General features: G+C 43.8%; 1 protein-coding gene across 1 annotated transcript in view; it reads left to right on the top strand.

The window, feature by feature from the left end:
• Positions 1-17,115, top strand: part of TMOD2 (tropomodulin 2) — a 52,812-nt gene that overhangs the window by 16,001 nt on the left and 19,696 nt on the right. The window contains exons 4-7 of the mRNA XM_081108958.1: positions 4,105-4,227; positions 7,834-7,920; positions 12,985-13,115; positions 14,879-14,986. Coding sequence (XP_080965084.1) covers positions 4,105-4,227; positions 7,834-7,920; positions 12,985-13,115; positions 14,879-14,986 — 449 coding nt within the window. The remainder of the gene's footprint in view (positions 1-4,104; positions 4,228-7,833; positions 7,921-12,984; positions 13,116-14,878; positions 14,987-17,115) is intronic.

Here is a 17,115-nt window from a genome sequence, read left to right as displayed (position 1 = left end):
GTTTTGGGAGTAGGAAGTAGAGTTGTGCCTAAGAGAAGGTCCCATAAGCATGAATGCTCTCAGGCCAGGGCCTTACCCGCTGCAGAAGTCTACTTCATGTCTAGGCATTGGCTATGTTCCTAGATGTTACCTTAAGGGGTAGTGCAGCAAATCATTCATTCAACATTGACCTCCTCTGTGCAGAGCCAAGTGTCAGGTGCTGGAACCACAGTGAGTAAGACCCTGCCCTGCCCTCAAAGAGCTTGTGGTCTTAGTGAGAGAAACACTATGATAGACCTGGGAAGACTGTGAGATAGGCATGACAGACTCAAGACAGGAAAACCTTCCTCCTTAGCTCTCAATCCTGAGCCCCTTTGGAGGAAAAAGTGGATATCACTCACCTGTCCAGGTTCTTCAGCTACAGACAGCAACTTGGGCCCATGGGTACTAATAAAATCATTGATAATCTCATGGCGACCACAGTCTAAAATAGATATCTATTTTTAATTGATTTTTAGAGAGAGAGGGAGAAAGAAAAACATCTCAAACATTGATCAGCTGCCTCCTGCACAGCCCCCACCAGGGATCGAGCCCATAACCCCAGCATGTGCCCTAATTGGGAATCGACCCAGCAATCCTTCAGTGCACAGGACAATGCCCAGCCAACTGAGCCACACCAGCCAGGGCTACCATAGTCTTTTAAAAACACAAATCAGATCATGCTACTTCCCTGCTTAAAACCCCAAATCCTTACTGTGCTTCTCATAGTCCCGGGAGAGTTCTCCCTGCCCACCTCTCTGCCAGCCTTCCCTCACTAAGCCTCAGCCCCAATATCTTCATTCAGTTCCCCAAGCCTGCTGAGTTTTTTTCCCATCTCAGGGTCTTCTCTTGGACTCTTCCCTCTGACCCACATCTCCATTTTTTGCTTTCTAAGTCTCAGCTTAAATGCCCAGGCTTCCAGCTTCCCCTCTGTCTAAAATAGACCTTTTCTTTCTGCCCTGACACTCATTTGTTACGTTCACAGCCCCATGACAGTGTTTATCCTTTGTTTATTTGTTTTTGGTTTTGCTTGTTTTCCACATTAGATTGAGATCTCCACGGTGGGGTTGTGTCTCTCTTGCATCCTGGCACAGAAGCTGACACGGGGAGGCACTCGATAAATATGGACTCGAATGAACGCCATTTCTGAGCTTCTGTGGGGGTGGGAACACAGCTTCCCTGCTGGCATGAGTCACAGCAGTGCTGCCTCCGCTTATACTGCGCCCCAGCCCTCCTCTGAACCAGGCATGTTTGACGGGTCACGCACCGTGGATGGTGTTATTTTATTAAGAAAGTAAAGGTGAACAGTGACAAATAACCAAAGATTACCGTAGAAATATAAACTCTTTCTATGGCAACATAGTTGCTATTGAACTAATTTAATTGTGAAATAAAAAGTAAATTATTTAATGTCAAATTTTCAATAAAATTCCTGTTAACATCCAGTATTAGGGTAGTGACTGAATAACAAGAGGAAAACTGTTGTGTTCTGTTCTCAGTATAGGTTTGAGGAGGAGCTGTGGTAAATTCCCCTCTCGATCCAGATCAACTTACAGATGGTTCACGGGGGAACTAGGAGTGCAGGAGCAGTCTGAGTTATAAATGGGGATACAAGAGGGTAATATAGCTGCACAGGTTGCTTAGGAGAAGGTTGAGAAGCAACACAGTTGAGCGAAAAAAAATGAGTTTTCCACACAGAGCAGAGGGATGAAGGTGAGGTGGGGGAGTCTACAGGACCCCGGGAAGGACCAGTGGGTGCTCTGGAAGCCGTGGGGGGCTATAGTGAGGGCCTCAGGAGAGGGGTGGCACACCTCAGTTCTGAAGGCCGTGTGCCTGAGCTACATTTAATTCTCTAGTGTAGTTTTTTTCACTGAGAACTTATTTGGTCGGAGCCCAAGGAACGGCTGTGCGGCAGCAGTTGTCCTGAATGCCGATAGCTGTGGGCCACCTGTGCAGCTAGTGTTGGGAGGGACCCTGAACAGTACCAGGATGACTCAGAAATCCGATTTTGACTCTGGACCCGAGATCATCCGAGCCAGAAAGACAGTGCTTCAGGCTGCAGATACTATGAAAATTAAGTCAGGAATAGCCCCAGTGTCTGAGATGCTACTGACTGGTTGATTTTCCCGCCGCCCCCCCACCCCCCTTTCTGGCCATTCTCCTGTTTTGTTTCCCAGTGTGCTTTCTTCCCTTCTTGGAAATGTGGCAGCTTATATAGTGGTCAAAGATAGAGACCTAATGGCCAGGATACCTTGGCCTGACCATAAGGAGTGGGCCCTCTTTGGGGTGCCCAGCTCTACCTGGCCCCTGTTTCCTTGTCCAACCATTTGAGGATCTGGTGAACCACCGGGAAGTGTAAAGCCCTGTAACCAGGGACGCCTCCTGGAGAGTTTTCATGAGGGAGACATACTGACTTTGGGTTTCTGCCTTTCCTTTCCCATGGGAGTAGGGAAGGCCAGACTAGCCAAGGAGACCTAGAAGGAACTTGGGTCCTAATTGGCTGAAGCTGAAGCCAGCTGTCTGTTCTACCCCAGGGGACAAAGGGCAGAAGGAATGGAGGGGTGAGTCTTTAGGGAACTCTAAAGATCACCATGGAAGAGACCAATTTCAGAGATCATGCCAAGAAGTAAAAGCAGCTCCAAAAAAGAGAGAAACCAAGAGTCAAAGCAGGAGGAATTGGGACGAGTATGAGTAGGTCTGGGGCATCGCTCTGGTGGCCCCAGTGTGTCTTGACTTCACCTTTATAAGCCCATGTGGGATGTGGGTGTGCTGGCCTGGCTGTATTCACACCCTCCCGGCCGTATGATTATTAGTCCAGAGGATTGGGCAGCGTGGGGGTGGGTTGGGGTGTTGCAGATATTGGCATATTCAGAAGTGAGTAGGGGCAAAATGAATGTCATTCGATTGAACGGGGTAAGGTGGGAGATGGCGGCAGAGAATGTGCACGTGGGAAGCACAGAGAGCCCTACTGCCCAGACCCCCACGTCTCTGAGTACGCCAGCCCTGCTTATTTTCTTTTAAATCAGGCTGACTTTGGTATGCTGTAGAGAGGTGGCTGCGTCCCAGGTCACTACCTAGTCACGTGATCCTAGAGAGAACATCCTACTGGTCTACCATCTCAGTTGGTGAGAGGAAAACTCTGGATGATCACATTTGTCCCTTAGGAATCCCAGGGCCATTTGGGTGAATCTGGTCGGAATATTTGCAGGGTCCAAGACAAGAACACAAACAGAAGTTCAAGTGCCTTTAAAAAAAAAAAAAAAAAAGAAACAAACAAACAAATACTTAAAAGTTAACAAACTGTTAAAATATGTTATATCCTACAAGTATACGTAGGCCAGTACTCTTGGACTTCCAAGAGTTCTACACAGGGATGTCTGTCCTTCTCTGCCAGGACCTCAAATGCATATGGTTGACACCTCCGCCTGCATATCCAAGCTTCATTCATACTCATCCACCACTGCCTCCCCTTGGCCTGGGGGTGTACATCCCAGCAGTGTGACCTGCATTCAGGAGGGTGGGCATGGAGAAGGGATTCATGCAGGCCCTGGAAGCAGGCTCAGGGCTCTTGGCAAAGAATCCCAGGGTCCAAGGTGCCTGGGTGTGGTCTAGCAGGCAGCCTCTGTTCTCAGTGGGAATGACCCTTTGTCCCATGATTCTTCCCTTGGTGGGGCAGAAACAGTGTGTGTGAGGGGGGGGGGGGGGTGGAGGTCATGCAGCCAGAGGAGACCAGAGCTGAGCTCTTTAAAGTTGGGGTCCACGGCAGAGCCCCCCTTTGCCCAGGCCTAAGGGCAGTGCTGCTGATCGATGGGAAGGAGGGAGGTAGAAGCCATTTCTCTCTGTGGTTAAGGACTGCAGTCTCCTTGGATGTCAGTGCTGTAGAATGCAGGATTCCTCCTCTGACCTTCCCCCTTCTAATTGTGGATTATCGATAATGGCATTATCCCAGCAATTAAGGCATCCCGGTTGGATGTGCAACGGCCTAATGACTCAGCTCTTAACAGCCAGAGCTGCATTCTCTGGTGGCCCGCTTCCCCTGCAATAAGCAGCCCACACAATGGTTTTTGTTTTTCTTCTGACTTAAAGGGAGAGTCTTTATCCCCAAAGAGAAGCCCGTGGAAACGCGTAAAGAAGAAAAAGTGACCCTTGATCCAGAACTGGAGGAAGCTTTGGCCAGTGCCTCTGACACTGAGCTCTACGATCTTGCAGGTTAGTCCTCAGCTCTGGGTCACTTTCCTGTTTCGTTCTGTGGCCTCCAGGTCGGCATCCGTGGCAGCAGCCTTTGAGTTTCTCCGTAGCGACTGGCTTTTATTGTGATACCTGGTTGGCTTCAGTCTTTATGTAGCTGTAAGACTTGATACAGGTGACTCAACCTCTCTGAGCAAACATTCTGCTGAATTTCAGCTGTAAAATGCCCCAGTAATACCCATCCTACCAAACTCAAGAGTTTCTGTGAGAAATCAGAGAACAGAGCTGAAGGAGTGCTGCGGACTTACACGATAAAATAACAGCCCCTGTGCTTTCCAGAGAGCTTTCACATTTGGCACTTTATCATCACAACATTTCCATGATGTTCTTGTTCTTCCCCAGTTGCTGTTCCATTTTGATCCCCACTAACAGGTCTGTTGAACCCAACTATGGAATGGGGGTAATTACTGTTATGTTCATGCACTGTGGTAAATCCACTTTCAGCCCAATCTGCTGACTTTTTTTCTAGTTTTCTTAACAGTAGCAACAATACAATAATTATTGGCATTATTATTTGAACTGGTTATACATGCAGATAGAAAAAGCCCAAAAAGTACAAAAGAATATGTAATGGCCCTAGCCAGTTTGGCTCAGTGGATAGAGCGTCGGCCTGCAGACCACAGGGTTGGTTGCAGGCTCCTTCCCGGCCTGGGCCCTGGTCAGTGCTCATGCAGGAGGCAACCAATCGATGTGTTTCTCACACTGATATTTCTGACTTTTCCTAAAAAAAAAAATCGATGGGTAGATAACCTCAGGTGAGGATTAACAACAAAAAGAATATGTAATGAAAGTAAATCTCTGACCCTGATTACATAAGCCCCATCCCATTGCTTTGAGATCCCATCTCTGTCCTTTGAGAAAGAGTCCATGCATATGCCTGCATATTTGTGTACCAATGGGATGCACTTTTCTCCAAATAAGATGGATATGTGGATCATGAGGGTCATTAGGTCATCACAGGGAGAGGTGTTTTTAAAAAAAAATAGTCCATAGTTTTAGCAAGAATTCTCACGTTTTTATTCCATTGGAAGGCATATTACTATAATCTTTGTCCTCCTAGGACAGAGGTGGGCAAACTTTTTGCCTCGAGGGCCACAATGGGTTCTTAAACTGGACCGGAGGGCCGGAACAAAAGCATGGATGGAGTGTTTGTGTGAACTAATATAAATTCAAAGTAAACATCATTACATAAAAGGGTACGGTCTTTTTTTTTTTAGTTTTATTCATTTCAAACGGGCCGGATCTGGCCCGTGGGCCGTAGTTTGCCCACGGCTGTCCTAGAAGAACCAGCTATGCCTTATTCTAATAGCATGCAAACGGTTCCAGCTACATTTTCATTCCTTCTGTGATATCAGTGGTCAGTATTAAATTCACGTATTTGAACCCCTCTCAGAAGTCACTGCAGCGTTGAGGCACCTGTGCCACACAGTTAGGAAGGTGCTTAGCAGTGACCAGTCTCCTTAGCCCTGTGGTTGCTGGGGAGGGATCATGTTGTGGTGACTGTTGCCTCTCAGTCTGTCCTGGAATTGCCCAAAGGGAGAATGCAGGGCTGGGCTTAAATTCCCAGGAAATGCCTAAGAAAGAAAGAAAGAGATAAACACCCATCCTTTGGAAGATCCTGAAATTCATGCAGTAAAACCAGGGGGATAATCCCCAAAGAAAACTGTCATGTTCATTTTACGTAGCCTCCCTCCCTCAGCAGTGCCCCTCAGCACCAGGAGGAAGCCCCGCATCTTCTCTAGGACGGCTCTCTCTGGAAGAAGTAGATTTGCCAGCCTTTGAAAGCGTGTCAACGCCCTGCCCATGTTACTCTAGCAGACCGAGAGCAGAAGGACAGATGGTTCCTCAAGTGGCCGTATTTCTGTGTGGTCCCCCGCCATACCAGTCTAGTTCTCAGCTCTGCTGGTTGGTGCACGTAGCAGCAGTCTGATTGGGGCCAGGCAGTGGGGACGGGTCCACCTGCCAGGTTCACAGGAAACAGGTAACACAAAAATTAACAGTAGGCAATGGGAGCCAAATTATAATTAGAAGTTATTAGTGAGAATGGGGCCAAAGCAAGGTACGTTTTTTGGATGGTCTCAGTAAACTTGTGCTTATCAAATAGGGCATCTCCCTAGACAATGCCAGAAACACAGTAATAAATGCTTATTTACTGATAAGAATGTACAAAGCACTTAGAACAGTGCCTGACGCATAGGAAGTCATTTCATCTTTTTTTTTTAATCCTCACCTGAGGAGTGAGGATGTTTTTCCATGGATTTTTAGAGAGAGTGGAAGGGAGGGGGAAGTAGAGCAGAGAAAAAGGGGAGGGAGAGAGAAACATCCATGTGAGAGCGATACATCAATTTGTTGCCTCCCACACACACCCCTATTGGGTGGGGATCGAACCTGCAACCCAGGTATGTGCCCTTGACCAGGAATCAAACCTGTGACCCTCTGGTGCTCAGGCCAACGCTCTAACCACTGAACACACTGGCCAGGGCAGTCATTTCACTTTTGTAGTAGGTAAAGCATAATTATTATCCCTGTTTTACAGATGGGGAAACGGAGGCTCGGGGGCATTTAGTAACTTCTCAAGTCACACAGGTGGTACATGACAGTATTCGTATTGGCTGACTGCTCCTGGGTGCCCTCTTAACCCTAGACTTGCTGTTGCTTATGGCGTGCTGGCCTCCTGCCTCCTCCTGATGTGCAGATTACAGTACAGCTGACGAGGAGCTCAGAGTTAGCAGGAGCTCTGCCCCCTGTTCACAGATGATCCATTCTGGGATGGGATCCTTCACCAGGTGGCCGCCTGTAATTTTATTAGCGAGGGGAGAGCTGGGGTGCAGTTGCAGCTTCAGCCTGCCTGGTGTGCATTCGCCCCCAGTGCTGTTTCTCGCATGCTGTGCTGCCCCCTGGTGCCAATTCCATGTAGTACAGGAGCCTCAAATCTCAGCATGCTCAGCCTTCCGTTGCTGGTGTCTCTTATTTCCCACCGTGAGATGCTTTAAGACAAGGAAAGGGCAACTTCTCGCCGTGAGGCTTATATTGAAAGAGACCCACGATCTTTCTGTTCTTTGCCTCTAAAAAAATACTTGCCATCATCTCTATAATGTCAAATCTTAAAATGTCCTTAGATTCAGTCCGACCCTCACATTTTACAGATGGGAAAGCTGATGAGTTTGAATCTACTTTACTAAGAGGTCTTAGCAAGTTTTCAGTAATTTGGGGCCATCACTAGACCCTTGTCCCTCAGATCCCAAATGGTGTCACAGGTACAGATGTAGAAAGACCTGTATAGATTGTTGGTGGTCTTGCAGGGAGGGTTTTTGTGTACAGATGTAGAAAGACCTGTATAGATTGCTGGTGGTCTTGCAGGGAGGGTTTTTGTGTACGCGTGTGTGTTGATATATCAGTTTATTTAACACTATACATGTACCACACACTGTGCAAGGAAGTATGGGTCCGGAGACTTATCTTTATGATACAAAGAATTGTTCTTCAAGGAACAAATTAACAATGTGGATATCCTAACATGTTTTTCCAAACTTAATGTTTATTCACTGATTTTTTTTTTTCTTCCAGCTGTTCTTGGAGTACACAATTTGCTCAATAACCCAAAATTTGATGAAGAAACACCCAACAGTAAAGGTGGCAAAGGGCCTGTGAGAAGTAAGTTGACGTGGAATCTGCGGTTCTGTGAGGCTTGGGAGCCTCCATGTGTTGCTGGGAGGGGAGGCCTGTTCCCTGGGCCTCCTAGTGCATCCTGGCCTCTGTGCTGCAGCCTTTGAAGGTGGCTTTTGTCAGGTCACCAAGGATCACTGGGCTCGGGGCAGTCAAACCAGAATAGAGTAGCTGATCATGGGAACTCTGTCTGGCAGTGTAACTAGTAACAATCGATTGTTTTGTCCAAAACACACTTTGTAGTTAAGTCCCTTCCATCTAAAGGTAAAATTGCTGATAGGTTGCATAGTCAGCATGGAACGCAGAGTTTCCTGTTCGCAAGGTTGTTTTAATCAACTGTCGTATCTTAAATAAGTTCTTTTCTCTATTTCAGTGTCTTTTTGTCTCAATAATGGATGCTTGTCATTAGAATTTGAATACCCACATCCCCCAGAGAGCATGAAAGACACACTGGGATGGATTTGCTGGCACAGACGTGCCAGACCATTCCCTGGCAAAGTCATTAGACCAGCCGTGGGATCTGGCCCGTTTGAAATGAATAAAACTAAAAAAAAAAAAAAAGACCGTACCCTTTTATGTAATGATGTTTACTTTGAATTTATATTAGTTCACACAAACACTCCATCCATGCTTTTGTTCCGGCCCTCCGGTCCAGTTTAAGAACCCATTGTGGCCCTCGAGTGAAAAAGTTTGCCCACCCCTGCATTAGACTCTCCCACTTACTCATCGGTCATCTTCCAAATACCTACTGTGTGTCATGGGTTTTATCTTTAGGTACAAAGATAAAAGATGGTCACTACCCAAAGGAACTTATCTACCCATAGTAGGGACAAACCAATAATCAGGTAATTTTGGACAATGTGATCCAGGTGCTGTGAAAATTCCACAAAGATCACAGCTTTTCTGAGATTAATTCTATTTTATTCTCTTTGATGAAAACTTGGGAGATGCTTTCTAGTCTCAGCAGCATATGTATAAATCATCATTTATTCTGGGTAATTTACACAGACAACGAGCAATGTTCCTTTTATTTTCTTTCTGGTTTCTTATGCATACAGATAAAAAACGTTCATCATTGTTAATTCCAACATGAAAGGGTAACATTCTGACAACATGTTTGCTGTTAAAAGTCTGGTGCCTAACCTTCTTGGCTTTTATACATAGACATATACTGTATATCATTAACTTTAAAAAAAAAACACATTGTTTTTTTAGAGCATTTTTAGGTTCACAACAAAAATGAGAGGAAGTCACAGGGATATTTTATATATCCCCTGCCTTTCCACATGGATGGCCTCCCCCATTATCCACATCCTGCAACAGAGTGGTACATATGTTAAAATTGATGAACCTACATTGACACATTGTTTTCACCCAGAGTCCATAGTTTACATTAAGGTTCATTCTTGATGGTGTAATTCTGTGGTTTTGGACAAATGTATAATGACATGTATCCTACACTGTGGTATTATACAGAGTATTTGTACTGCCCTAAAATTCCTCTGTGCTCTGCCCCTCTAAACCCTGGCAACCACTGATCTTTTTCTGTCTCCATAGTTTTGCCTTTCCCGGAATGTCATATATTAAAATCATACAGCATGTAGCCTATTCAGACCAACTTTCTTTCTCTTATTAATAAGTATGTAAGGTTCCCCCGTGTCTTTTTTCATGGCTTGATAGCTCATTTCTTTTTAGTGATGAATAACGTTCCATTTTCTGAATGTACCACAGTTTATCCATTCACTCTGCAGTACATCTTGGTTGTGATTGCTTCCAAGTTTTGGCAGTTATAAAGAAGTCTGTTATAAACACTTATGTGCAGGTTTTTGTGACCAAAACTTTTTATCTCCTTCAAGTAAGTATCAAGGAGCATGATTGCTGGATCTTATGGTAAGAGTATTGTTAGCTTTCTAAGAAACCATGAAACTGTCTTCCAAAGTGGCTATATCATTTTGCATTCCCACCAGTAAAGATGAGAGTTGTTTTTGCTCCACATCCTCACCAGCATTTGGTTTTGTCATTGTTCCAGATTTTGGCCATTCTGATAGGTATGTAGTAGTAGCTCATTTTAATTTGCATTTTCTTGATGACATGATGCGGAGCATCTTTTCATATGCTTATTTTCTACCAGTATACCTTCTTTGGTGAAGTGTCTGCTAAGGTCTTTGGCCCATTTTTTTAAAAATATATTTTTATTGATTTCAGAGAGGGAGAGAGAAATAGAAACACCAGTGGTGAGAGAGAATCATTGATCGACTGCCTCCCGCACACCCCCTACTGGGGATCGAGCCCGCAACTCTGGCATGTGCCCTTGGTGGAAATCGAACCCAGAACCCTTCAGTCCCCAGGCGGACACTCTATCCACTGAGCCAAACTGGCTAAGACTTTGGGCCATTTTTAAATCAAGTTGTTTTCTTATTGTTGAGTTTGAGTTCTTTATATATTTTGGATAACAGTCCTTTATCAGATATGTCTTTCGCAAATATTTTCTCCCAGTTTCTAGTCCATCTCCTCATTCTCTTGACAGTATCTTCCAGAGGAGAAACTTTTTTTTAGAAAAATATTTTTTTTATTGATTTTTAGAGAGAGAGGTGTGGCAAGCTGGCACGGCCATGGCATACTCAGCCCCACATTTGGGCGCCTTATGTGCCGCGCCAGCTCAGCCAGGTTCGGTGAGCCTTGAGAGGGGGTGGTGAAGGATTGAGAAAAGACAGACAAGAGAATGAAAGCTGGGTCCGGGTGGGACGCTGTCCTCTCTGATGGAGAGCTAGTGACAGCACCACGGACTACAAGCCGTGTCTTTATTTTATAGCCAGATTCCAGGAGGCAAAGTAAGGGCGTGGTCAAGATGTTTACAGCATTCTCGTGGGTTTCAATCCTACTCAGCTACATGCACCTGAACTCTATCAAGCCCACATCACTCAGGCACGTGGGGCCACGTGTTTGGACCGTAGGTTCAAGCTTACAACTACAGCTGTTGGCTGTAATTGTGCTGGGAGGGCCCTGCCCTGCAAGCTGGGACTTGCACGTGGCCATGAGAGGACTGTGCCCTCTCGTTAGTCTGAGGCTTGAACCTGTCCAAACACTGCAGCTGTTCTCCACACAGAGAGGAGGTGAAAGGAAGAGAGAGAGAAACATCTCTGTGAGAGGGGAACATCAGTTGGCTGTCTCCTGCATGCCCCAACCAGGATCAAGCCCACAACACAGGCATGTGTCCTGACCAGGAATTGAACCAGCAACTATTCGGTGCATGGGACAACGCCCAACCAACTGAGCCTTACCAGCCAAGGGCACAGAGTAGAAACTTTTCATTTGAATTAAGTCCAGCCTATCAACTTTTTCATGGCTGCCTTTGGTGTTATATTTAAAAATTCACTACCAAACTCAAGGTCATTTAGGTTTTCACTTATGTTATCTTCTAGGAGTTTTATAGTTTTGCATTTTATATTTAAGTCTGTGATCCATTTGGGGTTAATTTTTATAAAAATGTAAGATCTGTGTTTAAATTCATTTTTTGCATATGGATGTCCCATCCTTTTTCCATTGCATTTCCTTTGTTCCTTTGTCAAAGATCAGTTGACCATATTTATGTGGGTCTATTTCAGGGTTCTATTCTAGTCTACTAATTTGTATATTCTTTCACCTTTGCCACACTGTCTTGCTTACTGTAGCTCTTTTAAAAAAATCCTCACTTTATTGATTTTTAGAGCAAGAGGGAGAGAGAGAGAAACATCAATGTGAGAGAGAAACATGTGCCTTGACCGGGAATCAAATCTGTAACCTTTGGTATAAGGGATGACACTCCAGCCAATTGAGCCACCCAGCTAGGGCTTGATTACTACATCTTTATAGTAAGTCTTAAAGTTGAGTAGTGATAGTCCTCCAACTTTGTTGTTCTCTTGCAATAGTATATTGGCTCTTCTGGGTTTTTGCTTCGCCATATAAACTTCAGAATTAGTTTGTGGATATCTACAAAATCACTTGCTAGGATTTTGATTGGGATTACACTAAATTGGTAAAGAACTGACATCTTGACAATATTGAGTCTTCCTATCTAGGAACATGGACTATCTTTCAAGAGTGTTATAGTTTTTCTCATACCGATTTTGTACGTATTTTTTAGGTTTAGACCTAAGTATTTTATTTTTCATTAACTTTTTTTAAAATTATGGTTCTAGTCTTGTACCAGTACATGTAGGTTTGCCTGTTCTTTTAGTGAATAGATAGCATCTTATTAGGTGATTATGCTATAACTTATTTAACCATTTTCACATCGGTGGACATTTTATCCTGTTTTACTGTCACCAGTAATACATCAATGAACATTCCTGAATGTATATCTTTATGTTCTTATGCTATTTTTTCTGTAGATTAGACTTCTAGATATAGAGTTTCTGGGTCATAAAGTTTCTACATTTTAAATTTTGACAGGTGATGCCAGATTACTCTCCCCAAAATCATGCACCACCATTTCCACCAACCATACAGGGATTCCAAAAAAATGTATACACACTTAACAGTTGATAGCTCAATTGATGTTTCTTTCTTTTCAGATTTAACACATTGGAATTAATAATTATTCAAATTGTGTATACAGATTTTTGTATTAGCAAATGTTGTAGTGCATTATTAATAATTATGTATAACAGCATATTGTAAAAATTAAGTTACAAAATTTTTATTAAAACGTCCATTACATACCGTTATATTGGCTGGGCTGCAAAAATATTCGTTGTAGGCCGCATGCGGCCCACGGGCAGCGAGTTTGACATGCTTGCAGTAGGTCTCCTGCATTTTTGGCTCCATGCAGTGTCAGCTACTGAGACTTCTCATTGTGGTTGAGAAGCATCCATCTTTGAAACTGTAACTCAGAGCCATACCATTCCCATGCTTGTTTAGCTGAGAATAAGCTTACTGTCATTGATAATAAAGTATTATTAGGACCAAAGCATATGAAAGAAAGGTCATTTGGCGGTGGGGGCGGGGGGAGGATCATCACTGATTTTGACAGCAGAATCCTTACTTTTCTTTTTTTTTAAACTTGTGTCTTAGATGTGGTCAAGGGTGAAAAGGTCAAGCCTGTATTTGAGGAACCACCCAACCCCACAAATGTGGAAGTAAGTCTGCAGCAGATGAAAGCTAACGATCCCAGCCTCCAAGAAGTCAATCTCAACAACATTAAGGTATCTCACTATGACTGTTGTCAGTCACTTGATTTATCGTGAGTTTAGAAAACTTAAAGGGGATGACTGATTACCTAGTTGAAATCTTTTGAGTCACTGATTTTGAGGCAGGATATCCCATTCAAAAGAAGAAGTAGGTTTAAAAAAATGATTTCTAGAATTCTTGGAAACAATTAATAGTAGTTGTGTTAAATAATATACTGGTTATCTATTGTTGAATAGCAAATTGCTTCAAAACTTACAGGCTTAAAAGAAGAAACATTTATTCTTTCACCCAGTTTCTGAGGATCAGGAAATGGGGAGTGACTTAGCTGGGTAGTCTGACTCAGTGTTTCAAAAAGGCTCTAGGCAGGCTATCCGCCAGGGCTGCAATCACCTTACAGGCCCGCCTGAGGAGGAGGATCTACTTCCTAGAAGGTGCACTCCCATGGCTGTTTATAGGAAGCCTCTGTTTTTACCTGTGTCCATACATCATGACAGCTGGTTTCCCCCAACATGAGTGATCCAAGAGAAAGAGAACAGTCAGGAAGCCACAGTGTATGTTATTACTTATTCTCTGAAGTCACACATTGCCACTTCCACTTTATTCTATTTGGCAATAGGTCATGTGACTCTCAAGTAGAGGTGTGTGTGTGCGTGTGTGTGTGTGTGTGTGCGTGTGTGTGTTGTGTATGAGAGAGAGAGAGACGGAGAGAGAACGTTGACATGTTTTGTTCATTCTTGTTGGGCCAATTTCTAGCATTTAATAATAATAACAGACTTTTGCCCTAGCCGGTTTGGCTCAGTGGATAGAGCGTTGGCCTGGGGACTGAAGGGTTCTGGGCTCAATTTCAGTCAAGGGCACATGCCTGGGTTGTGGGCTCAATCCCCAGCAGGGGGCATGCAGGAGGCAGCCGATCAACGATTCTCATCATTGATGTTTCTGTCTCTCTCTCCCTCTCCCTCCCTCTCTGAAATCAATAATATATTTAAAAAATAATAACAGACTTTTACTGAGTACTCGTTATGTACCAGATTTTTTGCTAAAAACTTGAAATTCATTATCTCATTTAATTCTTAGTGGGACTTGAAGAGGTTAAGTTGCTCTCAGTCCCAGCATAGTCTGTGGACCATGTAAGACTCACGCCAGCCTCTGGCTGCACCCCATGTTGCCACCTCCCCGGTGGTCAGTACCCGCTAAGTGCTGGAGAAGAGGGAGTAGGATTCATTTTGTCTATTCTGAAGAACTTATTGTTAGGAGAATAACACTAAACAAATCATTAGGACACAGTGTGGTAAGCCCCCAAATGTTATGGAATTGCAGGTAAGGAAAACATTGATCCTGCCTATGAGAGCCAATAAACAAAGGAGGTGATATTTTAGCTGAGTCTTAAAAGAAGAGTAGGGATTAATCAGAGAAAGGACAGAGGAATTTCCAGATAAAGGAAAAAGCATATCTAAAGGTATAGAGGAGAGAAAGACCATGGTATATTAGCAAGTAGGTCAGTCTGGTTAGAACACAGAGAATGAAAGAGAAGAGGGAATATGGTAGGTGCATAATTTTTTGGTTAGTAAACAGAAAGGCGATGCCACAGTGTCTCGTTGTGTTACATTCCCTTATTAGACACAGCGTGGCTATTGGCTAGGGATGGCTTCAGTTGTTGGAAGATGGATGATAAATGTCTTTTAGAGGTGTTAGCATGCAATTAGTCATCTAAATATATAAAGTACTTAAAAGCTATGGATCCTTGGCTTATCAACTCTCTGTACATTCCCCATCGTAGAACATTCCAATTCCAACCCTGAGAGAATTTGCAAAGGCTCTGGAGACCAACACCCATGTCAAGAAGTTCAGCCTGGCTGCCACCCGCAGCAATGACCCTGTGGCAATTGTGAGTAAAGTTCTTAGAAATATATAACGTGAAAAGATTAAATTCATTATAAACTCTTTAATTTGTCTTATTGACAATTTTTAGATCTGGTAAATTTATTTTCTACAGTTAATAAACAAAATAAGTTATAATGAGAAATAAAACAAGACCCAGTTGTCAGGCACTTTGAATTAAGTAGAATTTTGTTAGCAATACACTTTTTAGAGGAAAGAAACAGGATTAGATGAGGCATTTAGCTAAACAAATATTTAGATTTTGTTCTGGGCTTAGTACAAATTTTCTGAAACTTTTGCATCTGTAATAACATTCTGTCACAATCATAAGATCCCAAATCCTACAGGAACTTGGCACATATAAAAATATTAAAGTATATTTCATTTTAATCTTTAAAATGGATTAGTATGTTTCAGAAATATTTTAACAACTAAATCCTGAAACGTTTTGTGTTTGATATTGTTAACTAGAATATGAAAATAAAAAACCAAAGCCCTATTCCCTCTATGCACATTAGATAGTCCAGCTAAACAAGGAAACCCTTGACCCAATTAACTACTACTACAATCACCATCATCAGGGTTACTCCTCCTATTAATAGCTAACATTTCTTGAGCAATTAGTAAATTCCAGCACTGATCTCTATACTTTACACAGGTCACCTCACCTAATCCCCACTGTTATTATCAGGTATGTACTATTATTAGTTCCCACTTTGACAAATGGGCAAGCTGAGGCTCAGAGAGGTTAATTAACTTTTCTAAGGTGACTCAGCCAATAGGCAGTAGAGCCAGGATTCACCACCAGGCCTTTTTGGTTCCTCAACGAGGATGCTTAACCATCAAGCTATGCTGTATTTACACACAATGCCTCCCTGTCAAACATTTGCTAAAATATGTCAGTTATCAGGAGCCTGAGTATCTCCCTGTGGTTCTACAGCATCTAATGCTCAGCTAGAAAATCAGAAGTTTTCTTTAATTGATGCAGTGATTTAAAGCAACAGGTCTTTTGGAAGATCTGAAATACCATTAAAAACAGACAAAGTGAAAGTCATGGCGCTGGCACAGGGTAGATGTTTGAAAAACACTTGATAAATGAATGAAAGGGTGTGCCCTCCAGCCTCTTAGCAGTAGAGAATATTTCCATGATTACCTTAGTTGATATTTTCACCAGAAATTATTACTTACCTAAATTTGTAAGTTGAGAGCAGTTTTGAATTTAAAACCTATCATTAAATTAGGAAAAGAGCACAACTAGATCATTGGTAAAATGAAATTAACAATTTAAGGATTCTTATCTGTATATCACTTTATATAATCTCTGCCTTTTAGATTTGTTTTCAATAAAGCAAAAATATTCACAGTGCATTTTGTATGTAAGTGACTAAAGGGATGATGTACAAAGAAATAACTTGTCACTCCTGCTTGATATATTATCTGTATATATAACTAGTAGCCCTGCGCACGAATCCGTGCACCAGAAGCTCTCTGCAGGGCCTGGCCGCTCTGCGCCCGCTGCCCAGAGGCTCTCCGCGGCCCAGAGGCCCATCCGTGGCCAGGCACAGAACACTTGCCTCACCCCCCCTCCACCCTGAACCGTTCTGTGCCCTCTGCCCAGAGGCCCTCCACAGCTGGGGTGGAACACTTGCCTCGTCGCCATGGCGACAAAGCAAGCATTCCACCAGGCCGCTCACACTACCCACTCTCAGCAGCTGTCCCCCCAGGACTGGGGGACTCCCGCGGGGCTGAGAGGACTTTGTGACAGAGTGATGGTTAATTTGCATATTACCCTTTTATTAGATAGGTTAGACTAAGCGACTGTCTGACTGGTAGCTATGATGCACAATGACCACCAGGGGGCAGACGTTCTGACCAGTAGCTATGACACGCACTGACCACGAGGGGGCAGACACTCAATGCAGGAGTTACCAAGCTGCGGTGACTTGGCAGCAGTGGTTCTTAGGTGACGCATCCCGGGACCAGAGACGAGGGAGCCCGATTCCAGTGTGCATCACCCGAGAACCACCCTCTCACAATCCAGGACCCCTCGGGGGATGTCGGAGAGCTTGTTTCAGCCCCACCCGCAGGCGAGGCTGAGAGACCTCACCTGCTGGAAGGATCCCGCTCACTCTGCAG

Source organism: Myotis nattereri (assembly GCF_964212035.1).
Source record: "Myotis nattereri genome assembly, chromosome: 1".
NCBI classification, from domain to species: Eukaryota; Metazoa; Chordata; class Mammalia; order Chiroptera; family Vespertilionidae; genus Myotis; species Myotis nattereri.
This window is presented reverse-complemented; position numbering and strand designations above follow the sequence as displayed.